General features: G+C 53.1%; 3 protein-coding genes across 11 annotated transcripts in view; 2 read left to right on the top strand and 1 right to left on the bottom strand.

Annotated features, from left to right (window-relative positions):
* The window catches only part of TBC1D2 (TBC1 domain family member 2), a 59533-nt gene extending 38502 nt beyond the window's left edge, over positions 1-21031 (top strand). For 5 of the 8 annotated variants that reach the window (XM_078373089.1, XM_035252946.3, XM_078373084.1 and 2 more), the window contains 8 exons: positions 1336-1731; positions 7606-7716; positions 9500-9687; positions 11007-11483; positions 16700-16820; positions 18413-18598; positions 19692-19813; positions 20474-21031. In XM_078373089.1, coding sequence (XP_078229215.1) covers positions 1336-1731; positions 7606-7716; positions 9500-9687; positions 11007-11483; positions 16700-16820; positions 18413-18598; positions 19692-19813; positions 20474-20681 — 1809 coding nt within the window. In that variant the 3' untranslated portion in view covers positions 20682-21031. The other 3 variants (XM_035252969.3, XM_035252932.3, XM_035252967.3) reach the window with 3 other exon arrangements.
* LOC144582589 (uncharacterized) lies at positions 125-27780 on the bottom strand. Its single transcript, XM_078373123.1, has 2 exons — positions 26933-27780; positions 125-18580 (listed from the first exon to the last, which is right to left on the bottom strand). The coding sequence occupies exon 1, from the start codon at positions 27636-27638 to the stop codon at positions 27135-27137; it is 504 nt and encodes a 167-aa protein (XP_078229249.1). The 5' UTR covers positions 27639-27780; the 3' UTR covers positions 125-18580; positions 26933-27134.
* Positions 26734-27780, top strand: part of CORO2A (coronin 2A) — a 69051-nt gene continuing 68004 nt past the window's right edge. Inside the window, exon 1 of one of the 2 annotated variants that reach the window (XM_054258168.2) lies at positions 26734-27029. The gene's annotated coding sequence lies outside the window, so the exon portion shown is untranslated. Of the gene's footprint in view, positions 27030-27218; positions 27457-27780 lie in introns of those variants that run through there. The other variant, XM_035252980.3, reaches the window with a different exon arrangement.

Below are 27780 nucleotides of genomic sequence, written 5' to 3'. Positions count from 1 at the left end.
CTCCTCCCTAAAATGGACGTGTGTATGTCAGGGTCTGGGTTCAGCTGCCGTAACAGAAGCATCTCCACTGGATGTGGTGACTGTTAAAATGCGCACTCTGAATGAAGAGACTCCCCAAACAGGCTTTTTGTGAGCAACATGGCTGTTTATTCTCCTGGGTGTGGGCAGGCTGAGTCTGAAAAGAGAGTCAGTGGAGAACAGTAGGATAGGAGTTGGTTTTATAGGTTTGGGGTAGGCAGTGGAAAGTTACAGAAGTTACAGTTTAGGGCTTTTTTTTGCAGGCTGGGAGGGGGTCATAGGGTCTGGAGTCACAAGGTTGACCAAGGTCGGTTACAGGAACAATAGAAGGATGTGTCAAGTTAGTTAGGCACTGCAGGGCTGATCATTCTTCCCCTCTTCCATGTTTCTAAAACCAGTAGACACATGGTCTTCCAGTTACTTCAGATTTTCTAATTCCAGGAACTCATCTGAGTGTCCGTGCAAGTCACAGAGGTTACTATGGTGTCCATGGTACCGTCAGTCAACCTGAAAGGTCTTACTCACACATGTAATCCCAGCACTTTGTGAGGCCAAGGCAGGCAGATCATTTGTGTCCAGGAGTTTGAGACCAGCCTGGAAACATGGCAGAATCCCGTCTCTGCAAAAAATACAAAAATTAGCCTGGTGTGTTGGCATGCTCCTGTGGTCCCAGCTACTTGAGAGGCTGAGGTGGGAGGATCAGCTGAGCCCAGGAGATTGAGGCTGCTGTGAGCCATGTTCATGCTACTGTACTCCGGGCTGGGTGACAGACTGAGACTCTATCTCAAAAAAAAAAAAAAAAAAAAATTCAAAGCTCTGTGGCCCAAAACAAGTGAGAAGTTTATTTCTCTCTCACATTAAAGAACCCAGAGGTAGGTGAGCAATTCTGAGCTGAGGGGACAGCTCTCTCTCAACATATACCTTCTGCTTGTAGGTCTGAGTTGGCCACTCTAGTTCCTGCCACTTCCCAGACAGAAGCAAAGGGAACTGGACCAGGGAGCATGTGTCTAGTGGTTTTAAAGGCAGCACCTGGAAGCTGCTCATCTCACTTTTTATTTCCCATTTAGGCAGAATAGTCACTTGGCTACACCTTACCATAGCTTGGTTGGGAGATGCAGTTTTGAGCTGGGGAACCATGTGCCCAGCTAACACTCACTTGAACAGAGACAGAGAAAGTGAGTGTCAGCATGAGATGCCCCAGGGATGCTGCTGGACACCTCTCAGGATTGTTAGGAGAACTAGGGGTAACATATGCCCCACTCTGGCACCCAGCAGGCCCTCCCTGAGCTCACAAGATGCTTCCCTGTCCCTGCCCAGGAGCTGGTAAAGATCCTACACAAGGCACTGGAGGCCGCCCAACAGGAGAAGAGGGCATCCAGTGCATACCTGGCGGCAGCTGAGGACAAGGACCGGCTGGAGCTGGTGCGGCACAAAGTGCGGCAGATTGCGGAGCTGGGCTGGCGGGTAGAGGCCCTGGAGCAGGAGCGGGAAAGCCTGGCACACACAGTGAGCCTGCGGGAGCAGCAGGTGCAGGAGCTGCAGCAGCACGTGCAGCTGCTGATGGACAAGAACCACGCCAAGCAGCAAGTCATCTGCAAGCTCTCTGAGAAGGTCACCCAGGACTTCACCCACCCCTCTGACCAGTCTCCTTTGCCCCCCAACGCTGCTGACAGGGACTTCCTGAGCCAGCAGGAGAAGATAGAGCACCTGAAGGTAGGGGGGCCTTACCTCCAGGGCCTGCCAGTCCCATCCTCTGCCCCAGCCTTTGGGGAGGGTGTGCTCTCTAAGGCTTTGCTAGGTGGAGCGGGAAACCCCTTCATTCTGGAATATTCACATTAGAAACACATGCTGATGGGAATACTACTTTATGCTTCTTCACTTTCCTCACCACAAGACCCAGTGCAGTTTGACTGGGCCTTGACTGACCCATTAACCAGTAGCGCTGATATCCTGGGCTACTGAAAAGTGAAGGTAGGCACAGTGGCTTATGCCTGTAATTCTAGCACTTTGGGATGCCCAGGCAGGCAGATCATGAGGTCAGGATTTCAAGACCATCCTGGCCAGCATAATAAAACCCCATCTTTACTAAAAATACAAAAAATTAGCCGGGCATGGTGGCACGAGCCTATAATCCCAGCTACTTGGGAGGCTGAGGCAGGAGGATCACTTGAACCCAGGAGACGGAAGTTGCAGTGAGCTGAGATCCCACCACTGCACTCCAGCCTGGGCTACAGAGTGAGACTCCATCTCAAAAAAAAAAAAAAAAAAAGTGAAGGTGCCTCTAGATTATCAAATGAGAGATGAAAGCCCAAAACTTAGCTGAGTGTGGGGCCTGGCCTGGTCAGCCTCCCTTAGTGCCATCCCAATGCACCCGAGAGCCCTAAGGGGCTAGCACGACCCTCCCCCACAGCCCCACTCTCGAATACTAGACAGATGACCTGCAGCTAACAAGTGTCCCCGCTCCCTTCTGTAGAATGTGCACGGTGTTTCCCGCGTTCCAGGCACTGACCTCGATGCTGTCCTTGCATCACTGCATTTAGCCCTTGCACCAAGCCTGAGTTGAGTCGGTTGCTGGTGTGCTCCCCCTTTACATATGTGAATGCTGAGGCTGAGGAAGGTTAAAGAGCTTGCCCGGGGCCACCTGCTGAAGAAGTTGGGGAGCTGGAGTTGGGTTGGAGCTCAGGTGTGCAGACTGGTCTGTCTGCTCTGCTGCCACTTCTCGCTACTGCCACCATCCTTGCTCCCCCTTCCCTCCCCTTCCTTCCCCTTCTCTGTCCCTATCTTTCCCAAGACTTCCCCATCCCACAGGGACCAGTGTGTAATAGAGGGTAGGAACTTCATTTGAGGTGTGTTGCCCGCTGTGGCCCAGTGTTTTGTGCTTTGTGCTTTAAAGGGTTGCCTAAGGCCAGGCCTGAGTGCCTCACACCTGTAATGCCAGCATTTGGGGAGACTGTGGCAGGAAGATCACTTGAGGCCAGGAGTTTGAGACCAGCCTGGGAAACAGTGAGATCCCATCTCTACAAAAAATAAAAAAATTAGCCAGGCACAGTAGCATGTGCCTGTAGTCCTAGCTTCTTGGGAAGCTGAAGCTAGAGGATTGCTCAAGACCAGGAGTTTGAGACCAGCCTAGGCAAATAGCAAGATCCTGTCTCTCAAAAAAAAAAAAAAAAAACCCAATTAAATAAATTCGCTAGGTATGGTGGCACACACCAAAGTCCTAACTCCTCAGGGGGCTGAAGTAGAAGATCACTTGAGCTGCCCAGGAGTTCGAGGCTACAGTGAGCTGTGATGGCACCCATGCACTACAGCCTGGGCAACAAAGTAAGATGCTGTCTCTATAAAAAGAAAATTTGCATGTAGTTGGTGTTTCTTATTTTTTAGCTTTTAGAAGACTCATCAGATATCCCTTGTCTTAAGTGTGAAAACGGAGTGCTCAGGTTTCCTGTTTGCCTTGTGGTTGAGGACACCCAGCTTTAGGGAATGCCCCTGTTATTGAGACTTTGGTTTTGAGAACAGGATCACGGACTTCTTGAATTCACATGTGCCCCACCCATTTTCTGGCAGGGCCAGCTGAGCTGGGGTGAGGGGGAAGGACTGTCCCAGGGTCAGGAAGGAAGAGGCCGGGCTGCAGCTAGAACCGGGCCTCCCATGCCCGGGCCACCGCCTTCCACACAGCACAGGGCCTAGTCCATGGGCATGACCCAAAGAGAATTCCCAGTCTCCTGCTTCCTGCAAAGGCAGCAGGCTCTCTTCTTCCCCCATCCCCCTTCTCCATTGTTTTCCTCCTTTCACTCCACTGGTGACTTTTCTCTTTTCTGAGGTTTCTCTTTTTCTCCTTACAGTTCTGAGCCAAGACGAGAACTCAAGGTAGGGCACCAAGCTAGAGGGGACGGTGCTGCCCGATGCCACCTGCTGCCACTTCTGCTCTGGGTTGTGCTCACTCTGCCTCTCTGTCCAGCCTGTCCAGCATGTCTGTGCCTTCCCTGGGGCTGGAAGCCGGGTACCTTATGTGACAAAAGCCCTCTTTCCAAAGCCTTAGAAATACCAGTGTGTGGCCGAGCATAGTGGCTCACACCTGTAATCCAGTGCTTTCAGAGGCCATGGTAGGAAGACTGCATGAGGCCAGGAGTTTGAGACCAGCCTGGGCAGCATAATGAGACCTCATCTCTACAAAAAAGTAAAAATTAATTACTGGGCTTAGTGGCACATGCCTGTAGTCCCAGCTACTTGGGGCTGAGGCAGGAGAATTGCTGGAGCCCAGGAGGTTCAGGCTGCAGTGAGCTATGATCATGCCATTGCACCCCAGCCTGGGTGACAAAGTGAGACCCTGTCTCTAAAAATAAAAAAGAGACTGGGCATGGTGGCTCACGCCTATAATCCCAGCACTTTGGGAGGCTGAGGTGGATGGATCATGAGGTCAGGAGTTCAAGACCATCCTGGCTAACATGGTGAAACCCTATCTCTACTAAAAATACAAAAACTTAGCCAGGTGTGGTAGCACGTGTCTGTAGTCCCAGGTACTCGGGAGGCTGAGTCAGGAGAATTGCTTGAACCCAAGAGATGGTGGTTGCAGTGAGCCAAGATCACGCCGCTGCACTCCAGCCAGGGTGACAGAGTGAGACTGCACCTCAAAAAATTTAATAAGAAAGAAAGAAAAATAAGTGAATAAATATCCATGAGCACGTCTAGACCTGGGAAGAGGAAGGGGTGGTATCAGGGAGGGAGACCCAGTGGTGTGGAACAGTGGCTGGCGCCGGAGCTGGGTCTGCTTTCTCTCCACAGTGTCTGTTGAGCACCTGCCATGGGCTGAACACACCTGGGTTTGGATCCTGGCTCTCTTTCATGATGAAGGGAACTTACCTTCTCCGTGTGTGTTTCCTCATTTGTTAAATGGGAATTAGGGCACTTTAATATTTATCCCACAGGATTGTGGATGTGAGGGAGATGGGCCAGGTCAGGTATGTCCTTTCCTCCCTTACTTGTTGTATTTCCTCGGGCATTGGATTCAGAACTCTCTCAGCCAGCTGACGGGGTGAGTGCAGGGTGGGAGTAGTAGCTCTTGAGTTGTCAGGCAAACCCAGTGAGGGAGAAGATGCTCATGGTGTACTTGCCACATGCCAGGCACCATTCTGAGCCTTTTGCACATAATAATAACAGAATCCTCTCCCAGCCGCCAGAGGTAGTACTGTTATTACCCTCATTTTCAAGATGAGAGGATGCGGCGCAGAGAGGTTAAGTAATTTGCCCAGGGGCGCAGTGGTCAAGACAGAATTTCCACCCAGACAGCATGGCTGGAGCATTCATGCCACTGACCACCAGCCAATGCTGGTACATGGCAAATGCCAGCGTCTTTGATTTTTTTTTTTTTTAATTGATGTATTGTTATACTGTCTGATGGGCAGGAGAGGTCACATGAGCCTGTGTGTGTGTGTCGCCAGGAGACACCAAGGACAACCCTTGAAGGTCAGGGACTAGAGTGTGGGCATCCAGGTGGATTCCAGTGGGAGGGGCGCTCAGAGGCTGCCCGGCAGGAAGTTTGGTGGTTAGGGCTTTAGAATGAGACAGTCCTGCTGGGCACTGTGGCTCATGCCTGTAATCCTAACACTTTGGGAGGCCGAGGTGGAAAGATTGCTCAAGGCCAGGAGTTTGAAAACAGCCTGGGAAATATAGTGAGACCCTGTCTCTACAAAATCCAAAAATTAGCTGGGTGTGGTGGTGCATGCCTATAGCCACAGCTACTTGACAGGCTGAGGTGGGAGGATTGCTTGAGCCCAGGAGGTCAAGTCTGCAGTGAGCCATGATCATGCCACTGCACTCCAGCTTGAACCACAGAGCAAGACCATCTCAAAAAACAAACAAACAAAAAGAATCAGACAGACCTGGGCTTGGTCACACTCTGCCTTATACTGGCTGTGCCTTAGGCAAGTGACCTACCCTTTCAGAGCCTCTGAGACCTCACCTGTGTTACAGGAATAATAAAAGAACATCCCTGCCAGGGTTGCCAGGAGGACGAAATGAGAGAATGTAAGCAGCGTGGTGTTGGTGATGGGGGTGATGCAGGAAGCCTGCCTGGCCTCTGTTCATAAGTTTCTGTATCTCCAGATCTGAAGTGTTAGGCTCCAGGGAGATTGGGGAGTGGTCCTGGAAAGTCCCGATGCTCCTGGGAAGCTGGGTTTTTGATCTAGGGCAGGGACAGGATTGGTTAGGGGGAGGAGGGCAGCACCATGGGTTGGAATTGCCTGAGTCCAGCCAGGAGAAGGCAGAGAACAAGCTGAGTGGAGGTACTTTCAGCCTTAGCACAGCAAGGGAGATGAAAGCAGGGGTGTCTGCAATGGGGGCACGACCAAGAGCCCCCGTGGAGTGGTGAGGGTGACGTGATGAAGTCCACCTAGGGCATTTGTTCCCTTCTCTGGGAGCAGAGGCCCTTCTAGTGTGTCAGGTTCTGGGCAGAGGGCAGCAGCCCCTGGGCATGCATCGGAGCTTCCAGGCTGGGAAGACCTTGGAGATCATCTTGGCCAGGGTGAAGACCCATCCAGGGAGGGCCAGGACCACCTGTGGGCTGTGCACATGTGACCTTGATGATGAAGTGCCCCAAACTACGTGTGATGTTCTTCATCTCCAAATAAATCAGGCTGTGTCAGAGTCATCCCTGCTGCTACTTCTCTTGCACTCACCTGTAGCCCGTTCATCAATGGGAGAGAAAGGGCTGGAGTTTCAGTCAGCAAATACCCTGGAATTGGGAGGTATAGCTCTGAGCATATGTTTTGTGATGGAATGGCTCATGTAATATCCATCCCAGCAGAATCGAAAGCCATTGCTGTAGCTGATCCTTCTCTGAGGCTCAGGTCCTTGCTTGAACCTTCCCAGTGCTTGTCCGGCTTCTCCTTGTATGCCCCAGCAGCAAGGAGCTCATTCCCTCCACTGGATGGACAACTTGCGAAGGGAAAACTCAGAGACGTTCATCACAGCATTATTCATAATCAAAACCAACTGCAGACATGCAGGGTTCAAATTAAAAAACAACAGGAAAAGGATTATGAGTTCGCTCCGGTAAATTCACCCAATAGAGTCATCCCCCAGATGTTAAAAATGACCATCGGGAAGCTTAGGTGGCATTGGAAGGTTTACAGAGTGACACTGGGTTAATTTTACAGTGTGATGATAAGTAGATGATAAAATATGTTGCTTTTAAAAAACACTACTCAAGCACTTTGTTACGTTTGGTCCCTGTACTTAGTGTTATCACACATGATCTCACTTAGTCTCCCAACTGCCCAGTAAGTTAGTTGGTGTTTGCCCCTTTCCCAGATGAGGAAACAGAGGGTCAGAGTGGTTCAGTGGCTGCCTGAGGCCTTCCAGCCAGGGCTTGAATCCAGGCCTAGTGCTCTTTCTACCACATCATGCTGACATCAAGAATAGACAAAGGGGCCATGAGTAATGTTTTTTTCTTTCAGTCTTCCTCTTCCATTGCCATTATTGGAAATGTCTAAAGAAAGGAAGCTTTAACAGCTCACTTGAGGGTGTGACTCCCCAGGACCAGGGAGATGTTTATGTCCAATTCATAACATACTTTACTCTCTTCTCCAGGATGACATGGAGGCTTACCGGACCCAGAACCGCTTCCTCAACTCCGAGATCCACCAGGTCACAAAGATTTGGAGAAAGGCGGCTGAGAAGGAGAAGGCCCTCCTGACCAAGGTGTGGGGTGGGGCCCTGTTCTGGCCATCTCCATCCCGGGCCCCTCTGCTGGTCCCCCTACTGCCCACCCCATCTCACTCTCATTTCCTGACTGAACTGACCCCTTGTGAGCAGGGCCCATATCAGGTTCTTCTCCAGACCCCTGTGGTCTGGCCATTGAGTCATTTGTTCTGCAGTGTTCACTGGGTAGCTATGGGGTAGGAACACTGAGACCAATAAGCCTGGTTCCTGTCCCCAAGAAGGATGTAGACTAGTGAGGGAGTGTAACACAATCAAGATGCACCTGGGCTTTTCTTGGGGGCCGAAAGGGAGGAAGGAAAGTCGGGGAGGGCTTCCTGGAAGAGGTGCCCTCTGAATTGAGTCCTAAGGATGAGTTAGTGTTATCCAGGCAAACACCGGAGAAGGACCTTCCAGGAAAAGAGACAGTATAGTAAAGACTTGTGGCCTGAGAGGCAGGGGGCAGGGCTGGAGATGAGGAATTTGGAGCTTACTCCAAGGAAATGGGAGTTGAAGGATTGTAAGTGGAGAAGTCCTCAGTCAGACTTCTGTTCCTGTTCCAAGAAGACTGCTCAGGAGGGTAGGCTTGAGGAGGTGAGTCTGGAAGTGGAGAGAGTGTTTGGAACCAGTAGCAGAAATCCCTGAGGAGGGGCCGGGTACGGTAGCTCATGCCTGTAATCCCAGCACTTTGGGAGGCCAAGGTAGGTGGATCCCTTAGGGTCAGGAGTTCAACGCCAGCCTGGGCAACATGGTTAAGCCCTACCTCTACCAAAAATACAAAAATTAGCCAGGCGTGGTGTGCACACCTCTAATTCCAGCTACTTAGGAGACTGAGGCACAAGAAGCATCTGAACCCAGGAGGTGGAAGTTGCAGTGAGCCAAGATCATGCCACTGCACTCCAGCTTGGGTGACAGAGCAAGACGCACTCCCTGAAACAGGTGTTACTGATGGGACTCAGGAAGCAGAGAGGCTACCAGGTTGGGTAGGAAGAAGCACAGGCACAGAGGATGGCTTGGAGCTGGTGCCTGGCAAGTGTTTGGAGACGGCAACCAGGCAGGGGTACAGCAGAATTGTTCCCTGACTGCCACCCAGGATGAGATAGGACTCAGGGTGGCCCAGAGGTCACTGTTCCCATATCACAAAAATGGACAACAGGGAATTTGCCTAGCACCATCCAGCTTGTATAAATGGAAACACACAAGTTCAAGGGGAGGGAGAGGGGGAGTGTCCCAGGCAAGGGAAGAGGGTGCAAGAGGGCTGTGAAGTAGGAGGGATGTGTGTTGGAAGAACAGAAAGAGCCTAGGTGGTGGCAGCAGAGGGCAGTGTCTGTCCCTCGGGGGCTGCTCGGTTATACCACCTGCAGAGCATGCTCTGTGCCAGGCGCCCTGGGAAGGAATTTATACACATCCACTCACCTGATCCTCACTTGAATCCTGAGGCAGACTTTGTATGATCCTCATTTTATGGATGAAGAAGACACAGAGAGGTTAAGAAACTTGCCACAGGCCACACAGCTAGCAGTGGCTGAACCAGGATGGGACCGTAAGCTGTGTAAGAGCCTGTGCTGTCTCTGCATGTCCCTTTCCTCTTTCTTCTGAGCCAGCTCCAACCTGGGCCTGGGCCTCTCTTGCCTGCCTTGCTGTAAACCACTGGCCTCAGGGCCTATCTCCTTTCCCTGGGAGTCGGGAATGGGGCAGATGAGAGCTGGAAGGGCTGTGCTGCCTCAGGCCTCTGGGGTAGCCCAGCTCCCACCAGGTAGCCTGATCAGCCCTTCCCTGCTTGCAGTGTGCCTACCTCCAGGCCAGAAACTGCCAGGTGGAAAGCAAGTACCTGGCCGGGCTGCAAAGGCTGCAGGAGGCCCTGGGAGACGAACCCAGCAAGTGCTCAGAGCTGCTGAGGCAGCTCATCCAGGAGGCGCTGCAATGGGAAGCTGGGGAGGCCTCAGCTGACAGCATCGAGCTAAGCCCCATCAGGTGAGCCAGGTGGCCTAGGCAGGGCTGGTCTGTGTGAGCTGGCAGCCCCACCCCAGCTGCCCTACTGCCAGGTCCTGCCAACCACATGCGAGTCCAGCACAGCGTTAACTCCTCTGATCTTCACCTGCATGAGCATGTGGCTGCAGCTGAGATGGTGCACGCTCGGAGGAGGCAGCCCCCAGCCATGGGCCCTACAGTGCATTCGTGGCCCAGGCTGCCTCCAGAGCCCCCTGCTTTGCATTTCTACAGAGAGGAGGAGGGGAGACCAGCAGGCTCTCTCCTCCATACCAAGCCCTTGCTGAGCACAGTAGACACGGGCCATGAACTAGAAAGGAGTGGGGAGGCTATTCTCAGAGGCCCCTGGAGGCTGAGCAGTCTAGTGGCAGAAGTTAGAGCTTTGGAGCCAGTCCTGGCTCTCTTGCCACATGGCAAGTCCCTTTACCTTTCTGAGCCTCATACTCAGCCTCCATAAGATGTGGGTGAAGAGCTGGGCACAGTGGCTCACACCTGTAATCCCAGCACTTTGGGAGGCTAAGCTGGGCAAATTGCTTGAGGCCAGGAGTTTGAGACCAGCCTGGGAAATATGGTAGAACCCTGCCTCTACAAAAAAAAAAAACACCATAAAAATTAGCCAGGAGTGGTGGTGCACACCTGTACTCCCAGCTACTCGGGAGGCTGAGGTAGGAGGATCACTTGAGCCCAGAAGGTCGAAGCTACGATGAGCCAAGATCACACCACTGCACTCCAGCCTGGACAACAGAGTGAAACCCTGTCTCAAAAAAAAAAAAAAAAAAAGAAAGAAAAGATTTGGGCAAACAGCTGCTTTGCAGGATTGTTAGGATTAGATGAGATTGTGCAGGCAGGGCACAGAGTGGAGGTGAGTCAATGCTGAGTATATGAAAGGCATCTGGAATGTGTCCCCAGCTCTCCCCCTCTGCCTGTCATTGATGTAGTGTGCACAGTACAGGGCTCCTGAGGCCTAAGGCTGCATGGAGTAATAAAAGGGTTCTTTATATTTGCATAGAATTAGAAGGGAAATATCTCTTGAGCATTTTCTGTGTACTAGGCACTATCTAGGCTCCCAGCATCTTACAACAGAGGATCTCCTTGGGTCTCCATGAGGCAGAGCAGAGATTCCTATCCCGTTATAGAGATTCACAACCTGAGGTTGAGAGAACTGAAGTGACCTTCCCAGAACTCATGGCTAACCCTCAGTGAAGGCAGAGCAGGAACCTGGCCTGGGGTCCTCCCTACCCCCCATACCCCTTATCTAGGGCAGGGCTCTGCAAGGTGTGGCTAACACGGACTTTCACTGTCAGTGAGTATGATGAGTATGGCTTCCTGACGGTGCCCGACTATGAGGTAGAAGACCTGAAGCTGCTGGCCAAGATCCAGGCGCTGGAGGTGCGCTCCCACCACCTGCTGGGCCTCGAGGCTGTGGATCGGCCACTGCGGGAGCGCTGGGCTGCCCTGGACGAGCTTGTGCCCTCAGCCGAGCTCAAGCAGCTGCTGCGGGCGGGAGTGCCCCGCGAACACCGGCCTCGTGTCTGGAGGTGGCTGGTCCACCTCCGTGTCCAGCACCTGCACACTCCAGGCTGCTACCAGGAACTGCTGAGCCGGGGCCGGACCCATGAGCACCCTGCTGCCCGCCAGATCGAGCTGGACCTGAACCGGACCTTCCCCAACAACAAGCACTTCACCTGCCCCACCTCCAGCTTCCCCGACAAGCTCCGCCGTGTGCTGCTGGCCTTCTCCTGGCAGAACCCCACCATCGGCTACTGCCAGGGCCTGAACAGGTGAGCCACCAGAGCCCTATGAAGGTGTAACCTTCACCTTTTAGAGCAGGGGTCTCCAACCCTCAGGTCACGGACTGGTAGCATCTGTGGCCTGTTAACGGGGCTGCACAGCAGGAGGTGAGCAGTGGGTGAGAGAGCGTTACCGCCTGAGCTCTGCCTCCTGTCAGATCAGCGGCTGCATTAGATTCTCACAGGAGCGTGAACCCTATTTCGAACTCCGAGGTTGCTCGCTCTTTATGAGAAACTCATGCCTGATGATCTGCAGTGGAACAGCTTCAAAACCACCCTTCCCCCACCTCAGTCCATTGAAAATTTGTCTTTCACAAAAATGGTCCCTAGTGCCAAAAACGTTGGGAGCTGCTGTTTTAGAGCACTGATCTGTCTCTTTGGAGCCTCCCAAGATCCTGAAGACATGAGCCCAGAAGGTCTGGTCCCTACCCATAGGCCAGCGAGAGGACAGGTTCAAGACAGATGGGCCAGAGCTGAGAGCTCCAGGCCCCATGTCCCTGCTCTCTCCTTTGATTTGTGCTTGGGGAGGTAAGACTCACGTGGCATCTCAAACTGCCTGCTGGAGTCTATAGGGTATGGCCCCACTCATATATTGCAGGACTCCCTGGGTCAGGAATCATTTGCTTTCAGTGAAACCCACGCAGAAGATCCAGGGAAAAGGGGCTTTCTAAATGTTACAAGGGTAGCTCACAGAAGCCAGGGGAAAAAAAAAAAGAGCTGAGAACCAGATGACCAGAAGCCAAGACAGCTGCTCTCTGCAGCAGGGCTGCAGCCCTGCACAGCCCGGGGGGCAGCCTCCTGCCACAGTCCTGTGAATGCCATCCCCTGAGGCCATATATTACCAAGGTGCTGCTCTGCTGCCCTCTGAAGCTGCATGGCCTCTGGCCTCTCTTCATTCTGCATGTCTGCTTCCTTCTCTCGAAACAGCCTCTCTCTGTTCATTCTTTGGACATTTAGCGTCCATTGAGGCTGTCAGAATGGAGACCTCAGCTCCTGAGTCTTGGGCCTTTCAGCCAGTCTTCCCACCCCACCCCTCATGTTGCAGTCCTAAATTCCCCAGAGAGAGAACCTGATTGGCCCAGCCAGGAATAATTTCTACTTCTGGTCCAGTTAGTGAGAGATGGAGGGAGGGACTGGGAGTAGGGAATGAGGTCATCTGGCTCATAGGGCTGTCCCTTCGAAGACTGAGGGACTGTCATTCCCCACCCCCCCCCCAGCACCAGTTATTTCAGTAGAAGTTGCATAGTTGCAGATATTTTCCCAAAGCAAGTTTTGACTCAATTTAAATACACATATACCTAAGCAAAATTTACATAAGCTATGCTGCTCTTTGTTTAGAATAGGTGGTGTGTGACATTTATTTAACACAGAATCAACACTCAGTGTCCTTACTCAAATTTGAATGGTTCCCAAAGGGAGATATTTTTCATACTCTGTTTCCAGCCTAAAATTGGGTGAAATTGAGCATGTATATGTACAATTCTTGGGAATTAAGAGTTAAACTCCAACAATAATGCCTCTCAGTCAAAGCCTCCTTGGAAAATATGTTCAGATTTCATGCCACACTAAATGTCTGCCATAGGTCAGGTCTGTAGAAATTTAATTCATTCAGCAGTCTGACAGAAGCCCCTGTACTTCTCATTTGTTTGAACATGTTAAAATCCACAAAACCTGCAAAGTCTCTTGTAAGAATAGCTGTGAAGGGAGCTGGAAGCTATGAGATCAGAATAGATAATAACTTTTACATTTCACACAAAGGCCAGGCAGGAAGTAAGGCTTAATGGGGACCTCTTGGAGGCCAGGTGCTTAATACCCAATGGCATTTAATCCTCACGAAAACCCTCACTGGTGCCCCCATGCCCAGACGAAGCATGAGAGGGTCTGAGAGGCTGTGGAACCTGCGTATTGCCTCACAGTTTCCACGAGGCACAAATGCTGGCCCAGCCAACTGCTCACCCTGGCCCCCGGCCTCAAGCCTGATCCCTTCTACAACCCACCCTCTCTCCAAATAGCAGCAGTGGCAGAGGGTGTGCTGAGGCCTCCCAGAAACCTTTTTCTATGTAGATGTAACCTTCTTGAGGCCTGCTTTTGGAGTTCGATCTGTGCTGCAGGGGCAGAGAAAAATCCTATAGCAGGAGGGGCACTTGAGCTAAGCCTCAGAGAAGGAGAGAAGCTTCTCCCTGTGTGGAAGGACTACGTAGCACACAGGCCACAGAGGGGCGCAAAAGGGACAACTGAGACTAAGAGAGGCGGAAGGTGCCCAGAGGGGTTTTATAAAATACCTTTCTTTGAGTGGTAGTTTTACTTAAATTTGATATGCAGATAATTGGTATTTGTGTGAATATTTTATTTTTTATTTTTTTGAGACGGAGTTTTAGTCTTGTCACCTAGGCTGGAGTACAGTGGTGCAATCTCGGCTCACTGCAACTTCCACCTCCTGGATTCAAGTGATTCTCCTGCCTCAGCCTCCCAGGTAGCTGGGACTACAGGCGCATGCCACCGTGACTGTCTAATTTTTTGTATTTTTAGTAGGGATGGGGTTTCACCATGTTGGCCAGGCTGGTCTCGAACTCCTGAGATTACAGGCGTGAGCCACCATGCCTGGCCTCATGTAAATATTTATACTACTGCTTAAAATAGAAAGTTACTTATAATAGGCTGGGCACAGTGGCTCATGCCTGTAATCCCAGCACTTTGGGAGGCCAAGGCAGGCAGATCACGAAGTCAGGAGATAGAGACCATCCTTGCCAACATGGTGAAACCCCATCTCTACTAAAAATACAAAAATTAGCCAGGCGTGGTGGTGCATGCCTGTGGTTCCAGCTACGTGGGAGGCTGAGGCAGGAGAATCGCTGGAACTCAAAAGGCAGAGGTTGCAGTGAACTGAGATCACGCCACTGCACTCCAGCCTGGGTGACAGAGTGAGAGTATGTCTCAAAAAAAATAAAGGAGCGAGAGAAGGAAAGGCAATGAAAGGGGGAGGGAGGGAGGAAAGGAAGGAAAGAGGGAAGGAAGGTAGATTACTTATAATAAAAAGCCTGTTCATGTGGCAAGTGCAGTGTATTCTTTGGAAGGCTCTAAGCCGGAGCCTGCAGGCCCCTGACACATGTCTTCCTTGCCATCTAGTGGTGGCCATTAGAACTGCATGCGTGGGCCAGGAGTGGTAGCTCACACTTGTAATCCCAGCACTTTGGGAGGCTGAGGCGGGTAGATCACTTGAGCCCAGGAGTTTGAGATAGCCTGGGCAACATGACAAAACCCTGTCAAAAAACAAAACAAAAAAAAACCCTAGCCAGGCGTGGTGGCACGTGCCTCCAGTTCTAGCTACTCAGGAGGCTGAGGTGGTAAGGAGGCTTGGACCCAGGAGGCGGAGGTTGCAGTGAGCCATTATCATAGCACTGCACTCCAGCCTGGGCAACAGAGTGAGTCTGTGTCTCAAAAAAAAAAAAGAAAAAGAACTGTATGTGTGATTTTTCAAGATGACAGACCCTGCCACCAAAACAGGCAACAAATCCAGCCTGTTTAGACCACAGTGATGATCTAATGCTTTCTGGGCTTTGGGTTTCCTACCACTGCCATAAGGAGTTTGTCTGGACCAGAGACGACCAGTAGGAAGCAACTGACTGGAGCCCTGTCCTGGGAGCTTCTGAGGCAGCCTTCAGACTCAGTGAGAAAGAGTACTGTGATCAATTAGTTATGTCCATCATGGCCATAGACAAAGGGAATGCTGCCATGATCAGTTAGTTATGTCTGCCCTGGGCACAGACAGAGTAGAGGCCAGTGTATCTCACATTTGCCATCCTTGAACTCAGTGACCTGTGGAGTGACTCTGAGAAAACAGAGCCTCCTATTTCCCAGGAGACCTGTGACTGTTTTTCATCCATTCACTCCAATTCAGGAAGGTTTTATACAAATATTTGAACCATAGTTGGGAGAAATTCCTTCCCAATCTAGTGGGAAAAGAGAAGGGATATTTCATTTTTCTTTTGATATTCAACCCTATTTCTAAGAGTTGTGAGCCTCAAAAGAAGGGGTCTAGGTCATGAATCCAATCTAGAGAGAACCAGAAGAAGCATAACCATCTGGATGAGAGAATGTGTTCCTTAAATGCTGGTTATGATAGAGTGAGGTGCTATCTAAAGCGACATCTCCCCAAGGTCCTCTGAGGAACACTCATTCTACTAGGCCTCCATGGGTACAGTGGACAACAGGGGCTCTGTGGACCCCCTGGGCAACCCTGGGTTCGAGTCAGCCACACAGGGTTTTGTCACCGCAGGACTTCTCAGAGGCTTTACTAAGACTGTGTGTGTCATAAGCCTCTCAGGGGCTAGAATGTGCAGCATTCCCCAGATGTCTTTGAATATAGAACCTTGTGTTTAACCTAGCATCTTGGGAGACCAGTAGTCCCTGGAAGACATTTTTGGGAAATGTCTCCTTGGATTGGCCCTAGGTGGGAGGTGCCAGGGAAGATGGGAAAAGTAGAGAAAATAGTACTGCTCCCAGGAAGAGTTCCCTGCTCAGCCTTGTGGGGTTTTGTTTTTTCTTGCCAATGATTTCATTAGAGGCTTATGCTAACTTGGCAGGGAGGGGAAGTAAAGGAGAAAAAGAGCTATGTACATTGAGCATCTGGTAAATGCCAGACAGTGAGCGAGGCATGGTAGGTCTGTCCTTTCAAGATGCCTCAGGGGGATAGATATTGTTAATCTCACTTCACACATCAGGAAACTGAGGGCCAAAGAGGTTAGTGAACTTGCCAAGATCTCAAAGACTGTGAATATTAAGGTGAGGATAGCTAACTTTTATGAAGAGCTCACTGTGGCAGGTACCGTGTGGGGCACTGAATGAGCTCTGTTCATCCTCAAAACAGTCCTGGGATTTATTACAAGACTGGGGCTTAGACTGGTTCAGTAACTTGCCCAAAGTCACCCGGGAGGCTGCAAGATCAGGATTCACCCAAGCAACCTGACTCCAGAGCCCATGCTCTGAAGTGATCCCCATTCCTCTGGAAATTGCCAGTTGTTTCCCCAAAAGAGCATTTGTCTCACCCCAGGTGCCAGGAACACCAATCTGGTTAGGGATTGGGGTTGCACTGGTGCTCATATGGAAGGACTTTCCCCCTGGAACCCAGGAAGCCAACTCTGCCATGTGCTGCCTGGCAGAGCCACAACTTCTGTCATCACTCTAGGCCTCCTTCCCTACCACTCCAGGCTAGCGGCCATCGCTCTGCTGGTCCTAGAGGAGGAGGAGAGTGCCTTCTGGTGCCTGGTGGCCATTGTGGAGACCATCATGCCAGCTGATTACTACTGCAACACGCTGACAGCATCCCAGGTAAGTGAGGCAGGCAGGGCCCCAGAGCCCTTCCTAGAAGCTTGTGGCTCTCAGAAAAGTTGGGAATCTCTCAGCCTTCAATTTTTCCCTCTGCACTATGGAATTGCATTTGGCTTCACGGAAGGGAAGCCCAACCTAACAGCAGCTTCAGCGGGGGATGATTTTTCTCAGATAATGAATGACCAGGCAGTACCACGGGGTTCAGGCTCCTAGCTCCCTGCTCTGCCATCTCTGGGATATGGCCTTCATCCTCACACCCATCACCTCCTGTTCACAAAATGGCTGCATCGCGTCCAGCACTGTGGCCATGGCCTAGGCCAGGAGAAGCAAAATGTGAACACCAGGAGCTGGCTCCCCCACCCAGCTATTTCTACTTGCCCTTTACTGGTCAGACTGTATTTCATGGCTGCCCTAGTTGCAAGGCAGGCTAGGAAATGTTTGTATTTAATTTTTACATCTTAACATCTCCCAAATTGACCTGTGTTATATGACCACTTTTTTCATATTTTATTGTGGAAAATTTTGCACATTCAAAACAGTAGAGGGAATGAATAGTATAAGGAACCTCCATGTGTCCATCACCTGGCTTCAGTTTTATCAAGCCAGAGAGCTAGTGTTGTTTCTTCTGAACTCCCACCACTCCTCCTGCAGCATATCAGTTCATCCATAAATCCTTCAGTAGCAACGGCATCTTAGACTCGGGGAGTTACCTTAGGTTTTGAACTGGACACTTAGCCTCCTTAGAATGACCCAGGGTTCTGGGTGAGGGCGGAGGGGAGCTACTGGCTGTTTGCCACAGCTGATGCTAACACCTGGAAGAGGACTTAAGTGAGGGGAGAGGCCTGAGCAACCAGCATTTCCAGGAAGGAAGAACAAGGGGAAACTAAAGTGGGGTCATCACAGAGGGAGGAGGAGAACCACGGAAGAACGGTGTCTTGGAGCCAGGGAGGGAGCCAGTTTTGAGAGTGGTTAACCCATCCAGTGAAACAAGGTGGAGCCATGACAATGGCCACAAGGAGAGGTCACTGGCCTCCATCACCAGGAGCATCCTGCCTTGAGATTACTTGATGTCCAGCGAAGCAGGACATTATGACCTCCCACATACACACCTGTCCCAGGACCAGACATCCACCTCGCCTCTTAGGTGTCAGGCACAAATTGGGTGTTGAAAAGGGGCTGTGGGTGTCAGCTGATGTAAGCATAGAGACAAAGCTTTCATTTCACCAGGGTATGAGACCAGTGTCTCTGAACTGCCAGGAGGATCAGCTAGCCCCTGAGCTCCTGCTTGGCTTAAGGGATTCAGGTGGGTGAGGGAGACAAGGATATGCCAGCCCACACGGCTCCACTGCAAAGCCCAGTGCCCCAGTCCAGAGGACTCTGGCCTGTGTCAGAAGCAGCAGAGGGATGTGATGCTGTACCTGAATCCCAACTAGGCTGGGCTCCAGCTCCCCGAGGTGTCTCCTGGGCAGGGAAGGACCTTCCCAGAGCAGCTTCAGGACAGTGTGTGGACTGACTGGGTAGGAAGGCTGGGCAGGGAAGGAGGCAGCCCTTCCCTGGGGCTGCAGGTGACAGGCCCTCTCACTGGCTTCCAGGTGGACCAGCGGGTGCTCCAGGACCTGCTCTCGGAGAAGCTGCCCAGGCTGATGGCCCACCTGGGGCAGCACCATGTGGATCTCTCCCTCATCACCTTCAACTGGTTCCTCGTGGTCTTTGCAGACAGTCTCATTAGCAACATCCTCCTTCAGGTCTGGGATGCCTTCCTGTATGAGGGGACCAAGGTAGGGTGCTGCCAGGGGATGGGCAGGGGGACCCTGAGCAAGTCCCTTCCCCATCTGGGTCTTGGCTCTGCCCCTAGAGAATGGGAAGACAGTGCTTACTTGTCAGGGCTGTTGAGGACATCTCCTGACAGTGTGGCTTTGTCAGCTGTAAAGTGCTTTGCATATATGAGAGGAAGTAGTGGTTCTGCCTCTGAAGGTGTATCCCAAAGTTGGGGGATCTCCTTTCCATGGAGAGGAGGCCTGAGCATGATCAGAGAGGCACATCCCTATTCTGTCCTTGCCCCCAGTCACCTGAGCCCTCTTTTTCTTCTTCCTATTTGGAATAAGCCTTGGAAAAAGAGACTGGAGCTCAGGTCTGGACCCAGCTCTGTCCTGACCTTGCCCAGAGATCTGGGCAAGTCTCCCAACTCAGCCCCAATTTACACCTCAGTCTACAAAGCACCCTGAGATTTCTCATTTCATTTTTTGTTTTTAATTTTTTGAGATGGAGCCTCGCACTGTCACCCAGGCTGGAGTGCACTGGTATGATCTTGGCTCACTGCAAACTCTGCCTCCCAGGTTCAAGCAATTCTGCCTCAGCCTCCTGTGTAGCTGGGATTACAGGCATGTGCCACCACACCTGGCTAAGTTTTGTATTTTTAGTAGAGACGGGGTTTCACTATGTTGGCCAGGCTGGTCTCAAACTCCTGACCTCAGTTGATCAAACCGCCTCAGCCTCCCAAGTGCTGGGATTATAGGCATGAGCCACGCACCCAGCCTGTCATTTCATTTGGTTCCTGTCAAAGCCCCATGTAAAGATACAGATTAACCCCATGAGATTCAACAGGAGCCATGCCTCACCCACAGTCGTGGGTCCAGACAGGCTAGAGCCAGGACTCTGTCCAAATCCCCAGGTTTCAAGCTCTGTGCCCCCTGGGGTATTCAGTCTCCCTCAACCCTCTGTGGCCCTCCCCCTCCCCCATACATTGTGCCTCCAGACCTTAATTTCTGCAGCCAGTCCAGGCTCTTCCATACTGCCTGGGTCTGTCAGGTTCCCTCCAGGGATGACCTGCCTGGTGCCCATGCCCCACCTGAGCCCCCACTGTACACCCAGGTGTTGTTTCGCTATGCCTTGGCCATTTTCAAGTACAACGAGAAGGAGATCCTGAGGCTGCAGAATGGCCTGGAGATCTACCAATACCTGCGCTTCTTCACCAAGACCATCTCCAACAGCCGGTGAGGACCCCCACCCCTCTGCCACTCCCACACCCACGCACCCTCAGGACACATAGCAGAGGGGAGGCTGGTGTTTGCCAAGTAGAGATTGGTAAGTGACGCTGATGCTCCTATCATAGCTTAGAAATATTTGGGTAAGTCCAACTGAGTGATCTGTCTGCCCCCTTAACATGGCATTTGAGGCCTCCACGCAGTTTCATTTTTTGCCCACCTTGCCCTACCCTGAACACCCATGGCCTGTGATCCTGGAAAACAGAATTATTTGAGTTCCTAGACCAACCCCACCTCCGGGCTTTTCTTTCTTCTTCTTCTACAGTTTCTTCTTAGAATGCTTCCTTGCCACTGCCACCACCACTATCTTCTTTGCCTGGTCACCTTTTATTCATTCTTTAAAACACAGCTAACATGTCACCTCCTCCAAGAAGCCTTCCCTGATCAGCCCTTCCCTGCTGGGTTAGGTGTCTTTTTTCTGACCTTCTTCCTGCCTCAGTACACATCTCTGTGGGTGGAAATCACCTTATTCATTGTTTCCTCCTAAGGGCAGGGGCCAGGGCTCAGCCACAGGGGCAGAAGGAATGTGGGGATGTCTGTCTGGGAAAGCCTGCTAAACGCTGGCCAGGTGGGGTGATGTGCTCTGGGCTGATTTTGCCCTCCTCCCAGGAAGCTGATGAACATCGCCTTCAACGACATGAACCCCTTCCGCATGAAACAGCTGCGGCAGCTGCGGATCATCCACCGGGAGCGGCTGGAGGCTGAGCTGCAGGAGCTGGAGCAGCTTAAGGCCGAGTACCTGGAGAGGCGGACGTCCCAGGGCAGAGCCGTGCCCGAGGGCTGCGCCAGCGAGGACGAGGGGGAGGGGGAAGCCTGAAGTGGCCACCTCCCCTCCCCAGAGCCTTCCTCACCTTGGCTGGCAGACCCACTGGAGGTCAGACCCAGACCAGTGGCCCAGCCCTGGGTGTCCCATCACCATGGGACCCTGGACACATGCCTTCCCCTCTCTAGGCCTCAGTCTCCCCACTGGGACATTGTGTGCTTTGAAGCCATTGATTGGGCTGCTTCTTCATGGGCACTTACTTACCCAGGGATGCCACCCCTTTGCACCTCATCCACAGAGCACTTTGGCATATAAACAAGCAAGAGCACTGCCTCTATAGGGTAACCTGGAACATCCTCTAAGTTATATCAATATAAAACTATATAAATGGTGGAAACAGTTCATAAGCTTTGGAACTGAAGCAGTTCTCAGTTACCAGTTGTTCCTGGATGGGCCCTTGGTACCAGGGCGTGTCACCACCAGGCTTCCAGCCTAGGGCATCTCTGGCTGCCAATTCTGAGCGCATCTGTAGGGCCAGCCCCTGCCTGGTTCCCTGAGATGTTAGGGTTTTGTCTTTCTGGGTAGCAGCTCCTTTTCCATGCGGCCTGGGTCTGCATTTCAGGACGCCCTCTGTGTACTGAGGCCTGTTTCCAGAACCCAGCCGACCCCTTTGCCCTCCTTTCTGCTCACAGCCCATTTTGGGGGGATCCCAGGGAAAACCCCCTGTGTACCACCACCAGGAACTTGGTGTGGGGGTTGGGCAGAGAGCCCTGGGTCTGGTGCCCCACTTGTGACCTCCTACTGCCCACTTCACCGGCTGGGGCATGGAGGGTCATCTCTCCTCTGAAAAATGGGTGGTTGAGAGGGTGGGAGGTGGCCAGTGGAGACTGTGGCAGCCCAAGCCAGGGCTGGCTCGTCACAGCACCCACTGTGGCCCCAGCCCAGCGTTGGGCTCCTCTAGATCCTGCCTCAGCAAACAGAGGCTTCAGTCTGTCCCCACCTGAGGCAGGGGGTCAAGGCCATACCAGTAACTTAGGCAACTCATTTCTCAGCAAAACCTGTGTCTGCGCTGGTCTAGCCTTGCGTTGGCTGTCTTTGGTGTGAAGGATTGGGCGTGGGGGGGGGGGTCTCACACAGAAGCTGCCTCTCTGGAAAACCACCCAGGATTGGGGGACACTGCCCTGGAACCTCCTGGCTCTGATCTGAGGCTCCAGTCCGGGCTGGGGAGGAAGCTTTGCCCATCACTGGGGACCAAGGACAGTCCCCGTGGTGGCCCTGACTGGTCCCTAGCCCTCGCTGTCACCCACAGGTGTGAATTCGAGGGGTTGGTGCACCAGGCTTTTGATTCCCTACACTGCACTGCCTGTGCAGCCTCGGGGAGGGGACACTCAGGGGTCCTCTCCTCCCTGTCCATGTGGGCTCCTGGCTGGCCCGAGGGCTCCGCGTTTCCGTGAATACCCTGCACTGGGGCTTGACTGCCTTTCTCATTTTTGCTAAACATTTTTTGTCTCCTGAGGCCCTTTCACCAAACTGTTCATGAAGTGTGATGGTGGCATGAGGGCAGCCTGGGGGTCTCAGCTGCACCCCGGACAGGCTGGATACTGTGCCCCTAAGTTGGTCATCGGGATGCTGAGGGGTCCAGCCCCATGGGGCTCCTGGGAGGGCTAAAGCAGGTAAACCGGTGCTGAGCCTGGAGCCTGGCACAGAGGAAAGTGCCATTGACGGCAGTGAGCAGCCCTCTTAAGAAGGGAACACCACTGGCAGGGCCTGATGCCTGCGAAAGCCCCAAGGCTGCAGGGAAGCTCTGACCCAGGGGTCCCTCTGCTTTTAGCCTTGGAACTCAAATTCCCTCTTCAGCAACAACACAAAAAAGAATCAGGCAATGGGCACAGGGGCTGCTGGATAAATAGCAGCCCACCTCTACCCTTCACCCCTTCCCTCCCCCTCCCCTGCCTCCCCCCTTTCCTCCTCCTGCCTCTCCTTCCTCCCCTCTTCTCCCTCATCCTCCTTTTCCTCCTTCCCCATTCTCTCCTTCCGTTCTTCCTGCTTTCTCCCTCTTCTCTGCTTTTCTTCTTCCCTCTCTTCCTCTCTCCACTTCTCTTCCTCTCCTCCATCTCCCCACATTACCCCAATCCCAGGCAGAGAAGAAGCTCTGCTCAGAGCTGGGTGCCTGTGCTCTTTCCCTCCCCTCCTGGGGGGAGGGGTGGGTGGTACTTTGCATTTGACTTAGCACTATGTAACCTCTTGTTCTTACCTGGCTGTACCTTAGAATCACCTGAGTAGGTCAGGCGCAGTGGTCAGCACTTTGGGAGGCCGAGGTAGGTGTATCACTTGAGGCCAAGAGCTTAAGACCAGTCTGGCCAACATGGTGAAACCCTGTCTCTACTAAAAATATAAAAAATTAGGCGTGGTAGCAAGTGCCTGTAATCCCAGCTACTCGGGAGGCTGAGGCAGGAGAATCGCTTGAACCTGGAAGGTGGAGGTTGCAGTGAGCCAAGATCGCGCCATTGCACTCCAGCCTGGGCAACAAGACTGAAACTCAACACACACACACACACACACACACAAATCACCTGAGTAGCTTTTTAAAAAATGTCAGTGCTAGGGTTTTACACTTGGAGCCTGTGGTGGGGTCTGGGCATTCTGATACTTGGGAGGGTTGGGGACACAGGACAGTGAGGGTGAGAGCTAACTGCCTCCTCAAGCCCTGACAGGCAGCTGGATTGAGAACCACCTGTCCTGCAGCATCAACTCACCCAGGCCAAGCTCAGGTTACCAACGAGCAGACAGGGCCCAGAGACGTCAGCTAGCCCATCCAAAGTCACACAGCTACTGGTCGAGCCCTGCTCAAGCCTAGACACCTTACTGCAAAGCCAGGGAGGGCTCCCCCTGGTTTACCTCACCTCTGGAACCTAGAACACCTTCCCCAAAGACCTGGGGAAAGGGCAGGCTTGGCGTGTGGCCTCCTGGGGGTACACTTAGAAGATAGTTCTAGACCAAGAAAACCTAGAGGAAGAATTTCCTCATGGTTGCCTCAAACTGGGATTGTAGCGCTATTTCTCCCCTTCCTCAGAGACAAGGGGAGCGTGACACCCACATGGCAGGGAGGCTGAGAGGGACCAGTGGGCCCACTCCAGAGCATCCGTGCCTGCTGCTGCTACTCCCAGGGCACCCGCCCACCCTCCCCTGCTCTTTCTGGAGTGTGTTTGGGGCCTGCTCCTGGTGTCGGGTTCCTGGCCCGCACCACAGCTGTCGTCCTTTCCCCCGGGGCTGCTGCCTTCCAGGGCCGGAGGATCTGATCCCTCTTGGCCCCACCTTCCCACCCTAGGGGACAGGACCTCATGCTCAAAGCATGCCTTTCCCAGGCCATAGGCCCCCGGCAAGCTGTGGTCCAGCCTGTTCTATAGAGGAGGGAAAGGGAGTTACCCAGGGAACCTCCCTGGGGCTACATCCCCAGGAATAAAGGGACTCGAAGGAGGTGGAAGGGGCCCCCTCAACATAAGCGCTGCTCACTCACTTCCAGATAGTGCCCATGTTCAGGGCTACTATTCTCCAAACAGCCCTCAGCCCCCAGGTGCCGTCTCATTCTTTCTCAACCCCCTCCCCCATGGACACGGGGCCCATGTCATACAGAAAGTTCCATGCAGGGCAGATAGATGGAGAACTTGCCCCTCCCCACCACACACATATGTTCTGGTTCTGCACAAGATGTTTACCCACACATGGAAGATGAACAAAGCTGGCCATGTGGGTGCACTGGGAAGGAAGAGGAAGGTTTCCTGGCCCATCCCAATCCACACTAAGGCATAATAGAAGATGCCAGCAGATGGGCCCAATCTTGGAGCCAGACCTGCTATGTGGTTTTCTAGCTAGGGGGTACTGGGTAGGTCATGCCCACTGTGGCCTCAGTTTCCCCATGTGTGCAATCCCGCATCTGGACCAGGATGAGAGGGAGGGAAGGGGCAAGAGAGGAGGATGCTCCCCAGCCACAGCAACCTGGGGAAGGGTCCCAGGTTCATTGCAGAGGTCTCCCTCTGGCTTATGGGTCCATATGCCCACAGCTCCCAGAGATGTCTCTGTCAAACCAGCTGTTCCCCGAACAGTCCCAGCCACCAACCACCATGGCACAGGTTAGGAAGATGCAGATGCAAGGGTGGGAGGGACATCCACAGGACCTCTGGGAAGCCTAGGCCTGGAAGGATGAGTGGGTTTACACAGGGGAGATGATGATTTGGGAAGCGAACTGTAGGCAGAGCAAAGGCGAGTGCCATTGGCGGAGGCAGAAGCCACACCAGAGATGCTGGCCCAAGCCCTAAGTGAATTAAGACATTCAGGGCCAGGCATGGTGGCACACACCTGTAATCCCAGCACTTTGGGAGGCCAAGGCAGCCAGATCACTTGAACTCAGGAATTCGAGATCAGCCTGGGCAAGGTGGTGAGATCCCATCTCTACAAAAAATATAAAAATTAGCTGGTTGTGCTGGCACGCATCTGTAGTTCTAGCCATTTGGGAGGCTGAGGTGAGAGGATGGCTTGACCTTGTGTGGTGGAGGCTGCAGCGGGCTAGGATTGTGCCACTGCACTCCAGCCCAGGCGACAGAGCAGAACCATGCAAAAACTACAATAACAACAACAGAGATCCTTAGATGCCTTAGCCTGGGAAAGATTATGGTGCCCAATGTCCAGCTGCAATTCAGGTAAAAACCATCCCATGATCATAAAGAATTCCCAGTGTTCTGATTTCATCCATATGCTTTTTGTCTGTTAATGCTGTTTTTTTTGTTTTGTTTTGTTTTGTTTGAAACAGAGTCTTACTCTGTTGCCCAGGCTGGAGTGCAGTGGCACAATCTTGGCTCACTGCAACCTCCGCCTCCCAGGTTCAAGTGTTTCTCCTGCCTCAGCCTCCCAAGTAGCTGGGACTACAGGCACATGCCTCCACACCCAGATAATTTTTGTATTTTTAGTAGAGACAAACTGGTCTTGAACTCCTGAGCACAAGCGATCCACCTGCTTCAGCCTTCCAAAGTGCTGGGATTACAGGCATGAGCCACCGTGCCCGGCAATCCATATGCTTCTTGGAAAGTTCAGATACCCAACTCTTGCATGCATTCAGTCTGCCTGCTGGGCAGTCCAGCTCCAGGAGGCCTTTATCCAGAGCTGTAGGATGGGGGTTTTCAGAGCCATACTGCACACTGGGCTTTGGGTGGTAGGCAGGGAGCCCATCCAGCTCTGGGCAGGGGAGTGGTGCAGTGCACTATGAAAGCTGAATCACATTCTAAGGAGATAATCAAGAGCTCCCCAAGTACTTTGCCACTCAAAGCCTCAATTTTTTTTACCTGTAAAATGGGGGTAATAATCATGGCTAAATAAAGGGGTTGGTGGGCTTAGAAGAAATAATACAGATATGGCCAGGTGCAGTGGCTCACGCCTTTTATCTCAGCAATTGAGAGGCCAAGGCAGGCGGATCACGAGGTCAGGAATATGAGACTAGTCTGGCCAACACGGTGAAACCCCATCTATAAATATATAATACAATACAAAAAGCCGGGTGCAGTGGTGCGGGCCTGTTCTGCCAGCTACTCGGGAGGCTGAGGCGGGAGAATCGCTTGAATCTCGGAAGTGGAGGTTGCAGTGAGCCAAGATCGCACCACTGCACTCCTGCCTGGGCGACAGAGTGAGACTCTGTCTCGCAAAAAAAAAAAAGAAAGAAAGAATACAGACATGTAAAGTAGTACATAGTGTACTCTGTTATCCACTCTATAGCTATATATTGAGTGCCTACTATGTGCCGCGGAGCAGTTCAAGGACCTCAAGATACCCGTCTCTACTGAAGAAAACCAAGAGCTCTTCGGAGACGTGGTGTGGAGTTGCTTAGTAGCCTTGGGAGCCATACTGCCTGGGGTTGCATGACTAGCCGTGCGATCTTAACCTAGTTACTTAACCTCTCTGTGCCTCAGCTTCTTTCGTGTTCCATAGGTAATGGTATCAACCTCATAGGCCTGTGTGACAGTGAAGGGGAGTAGCGCACAGAAGGCGCTTAGAGGAGTGCGTGGCTCAGTAGTGTTAAGTGGGGGTGGTACCCAAAGGCAGGGCCTTCCCATTGCCTAGTGTCTTAAGGGCTCCCCAGCCGGCAAGACAGGGCAGCAGCGTCCCCTCGGGTCCGGAGAGAAGGAAGGGCGTCCTCCTCGGCTCGCAGCGGCGCTCCCGGCTCCTCTGCTCCCTGAGGACTGGGAAGCCTCCGCAACCGCTTTAACTGCTCGGGGAAAGGAGCGCTTCCCCAGCCGGGCTCTGCGCGCGAACTGTACCTGGCCGGGATCGTCACATCCAGGGTTCAAACAGCCCTAAGAGGCGGACGCGGTGACTGTCTCCATTTCACCACGGGGGAAACTGAGGCTCCGGGAGGTCAGGTTCCTCGTTCTACACCACGCAGCGAGGGTACAGCGGGACGTGGAGCCGGCGGCTGTGCCTGTCCCCAGCCTCCGCCTGGTGGCCGATGGCCCGCCCCAATCACTGCGGCGTGTGCGCGCCTGTTCCCAGCACGTGTGCGCGCCCCGAGACCCGCCCCGGGGAGCCAGGAGCGCGGTCCCGGTCGTGGGGGCGGAGAAGGGTGGCCCGGGCGGACCCGTGGGGCGGGCGAGAGGGCGGACCTTGGGCCGGGCCCCCGCCCCGCCCTCCGGCCCAGCCTGCCGGGCTGCAGGGGGAGGTGGCAACTGCGCTGGGCGCGGGGAGTCGGCGGGCGGCGAGGAGCGCGGAGCCGGAGCTGGACGCCGCCGCCGCCACCGCCGCCGCCGCCGCCACCGCCACTACCACCTGCGCGGCAGTCGTCAAGGTAGGGCGGCCCTGTGCAGCCGGCGGTGCCTTCCCAGTCAACGCGATGGGGGCGTCGGGCGGGAAGTGCGCGCTGGGCCCCCCCTCAGCTGCAGCTCCCGGAGTGTGAGGGATGCGGGGCTCGGCGAGCTGGGGACCCGGTGGGTCGCGGAGTACCTGGCTTTCAGCCCCTTTGCGTGACATTGCACAAAGCACTGCTCCTCTCCAGGCCTCAGTTTCCCCGTCGGGATAGCGTGGTGGACGCCTCCTTGCGGGGTTGTTTGGAGGGGCCGCCCCGAGGTCCAGGCTCCCGACGGCTGGCGGCCCGCACGGGCACTGTCTTTGC

Source organism: Callithrix jacchus, chromosome 1 (assembly GCF_049354715.1).
Source record: "Callithrix jacchus isolate 240 chromosome 1, calJac240_pri, whole genome shotgun sequence".
Lineage (NCBI taxonomy): Eukaryota > Metazoa > Chordata > Mammalia > Primates > Cebidae > Callithrix > Callithrix jacchus.
This window is presented reverse-complemented; position numbering and strand designations above follow the sequence as displayed.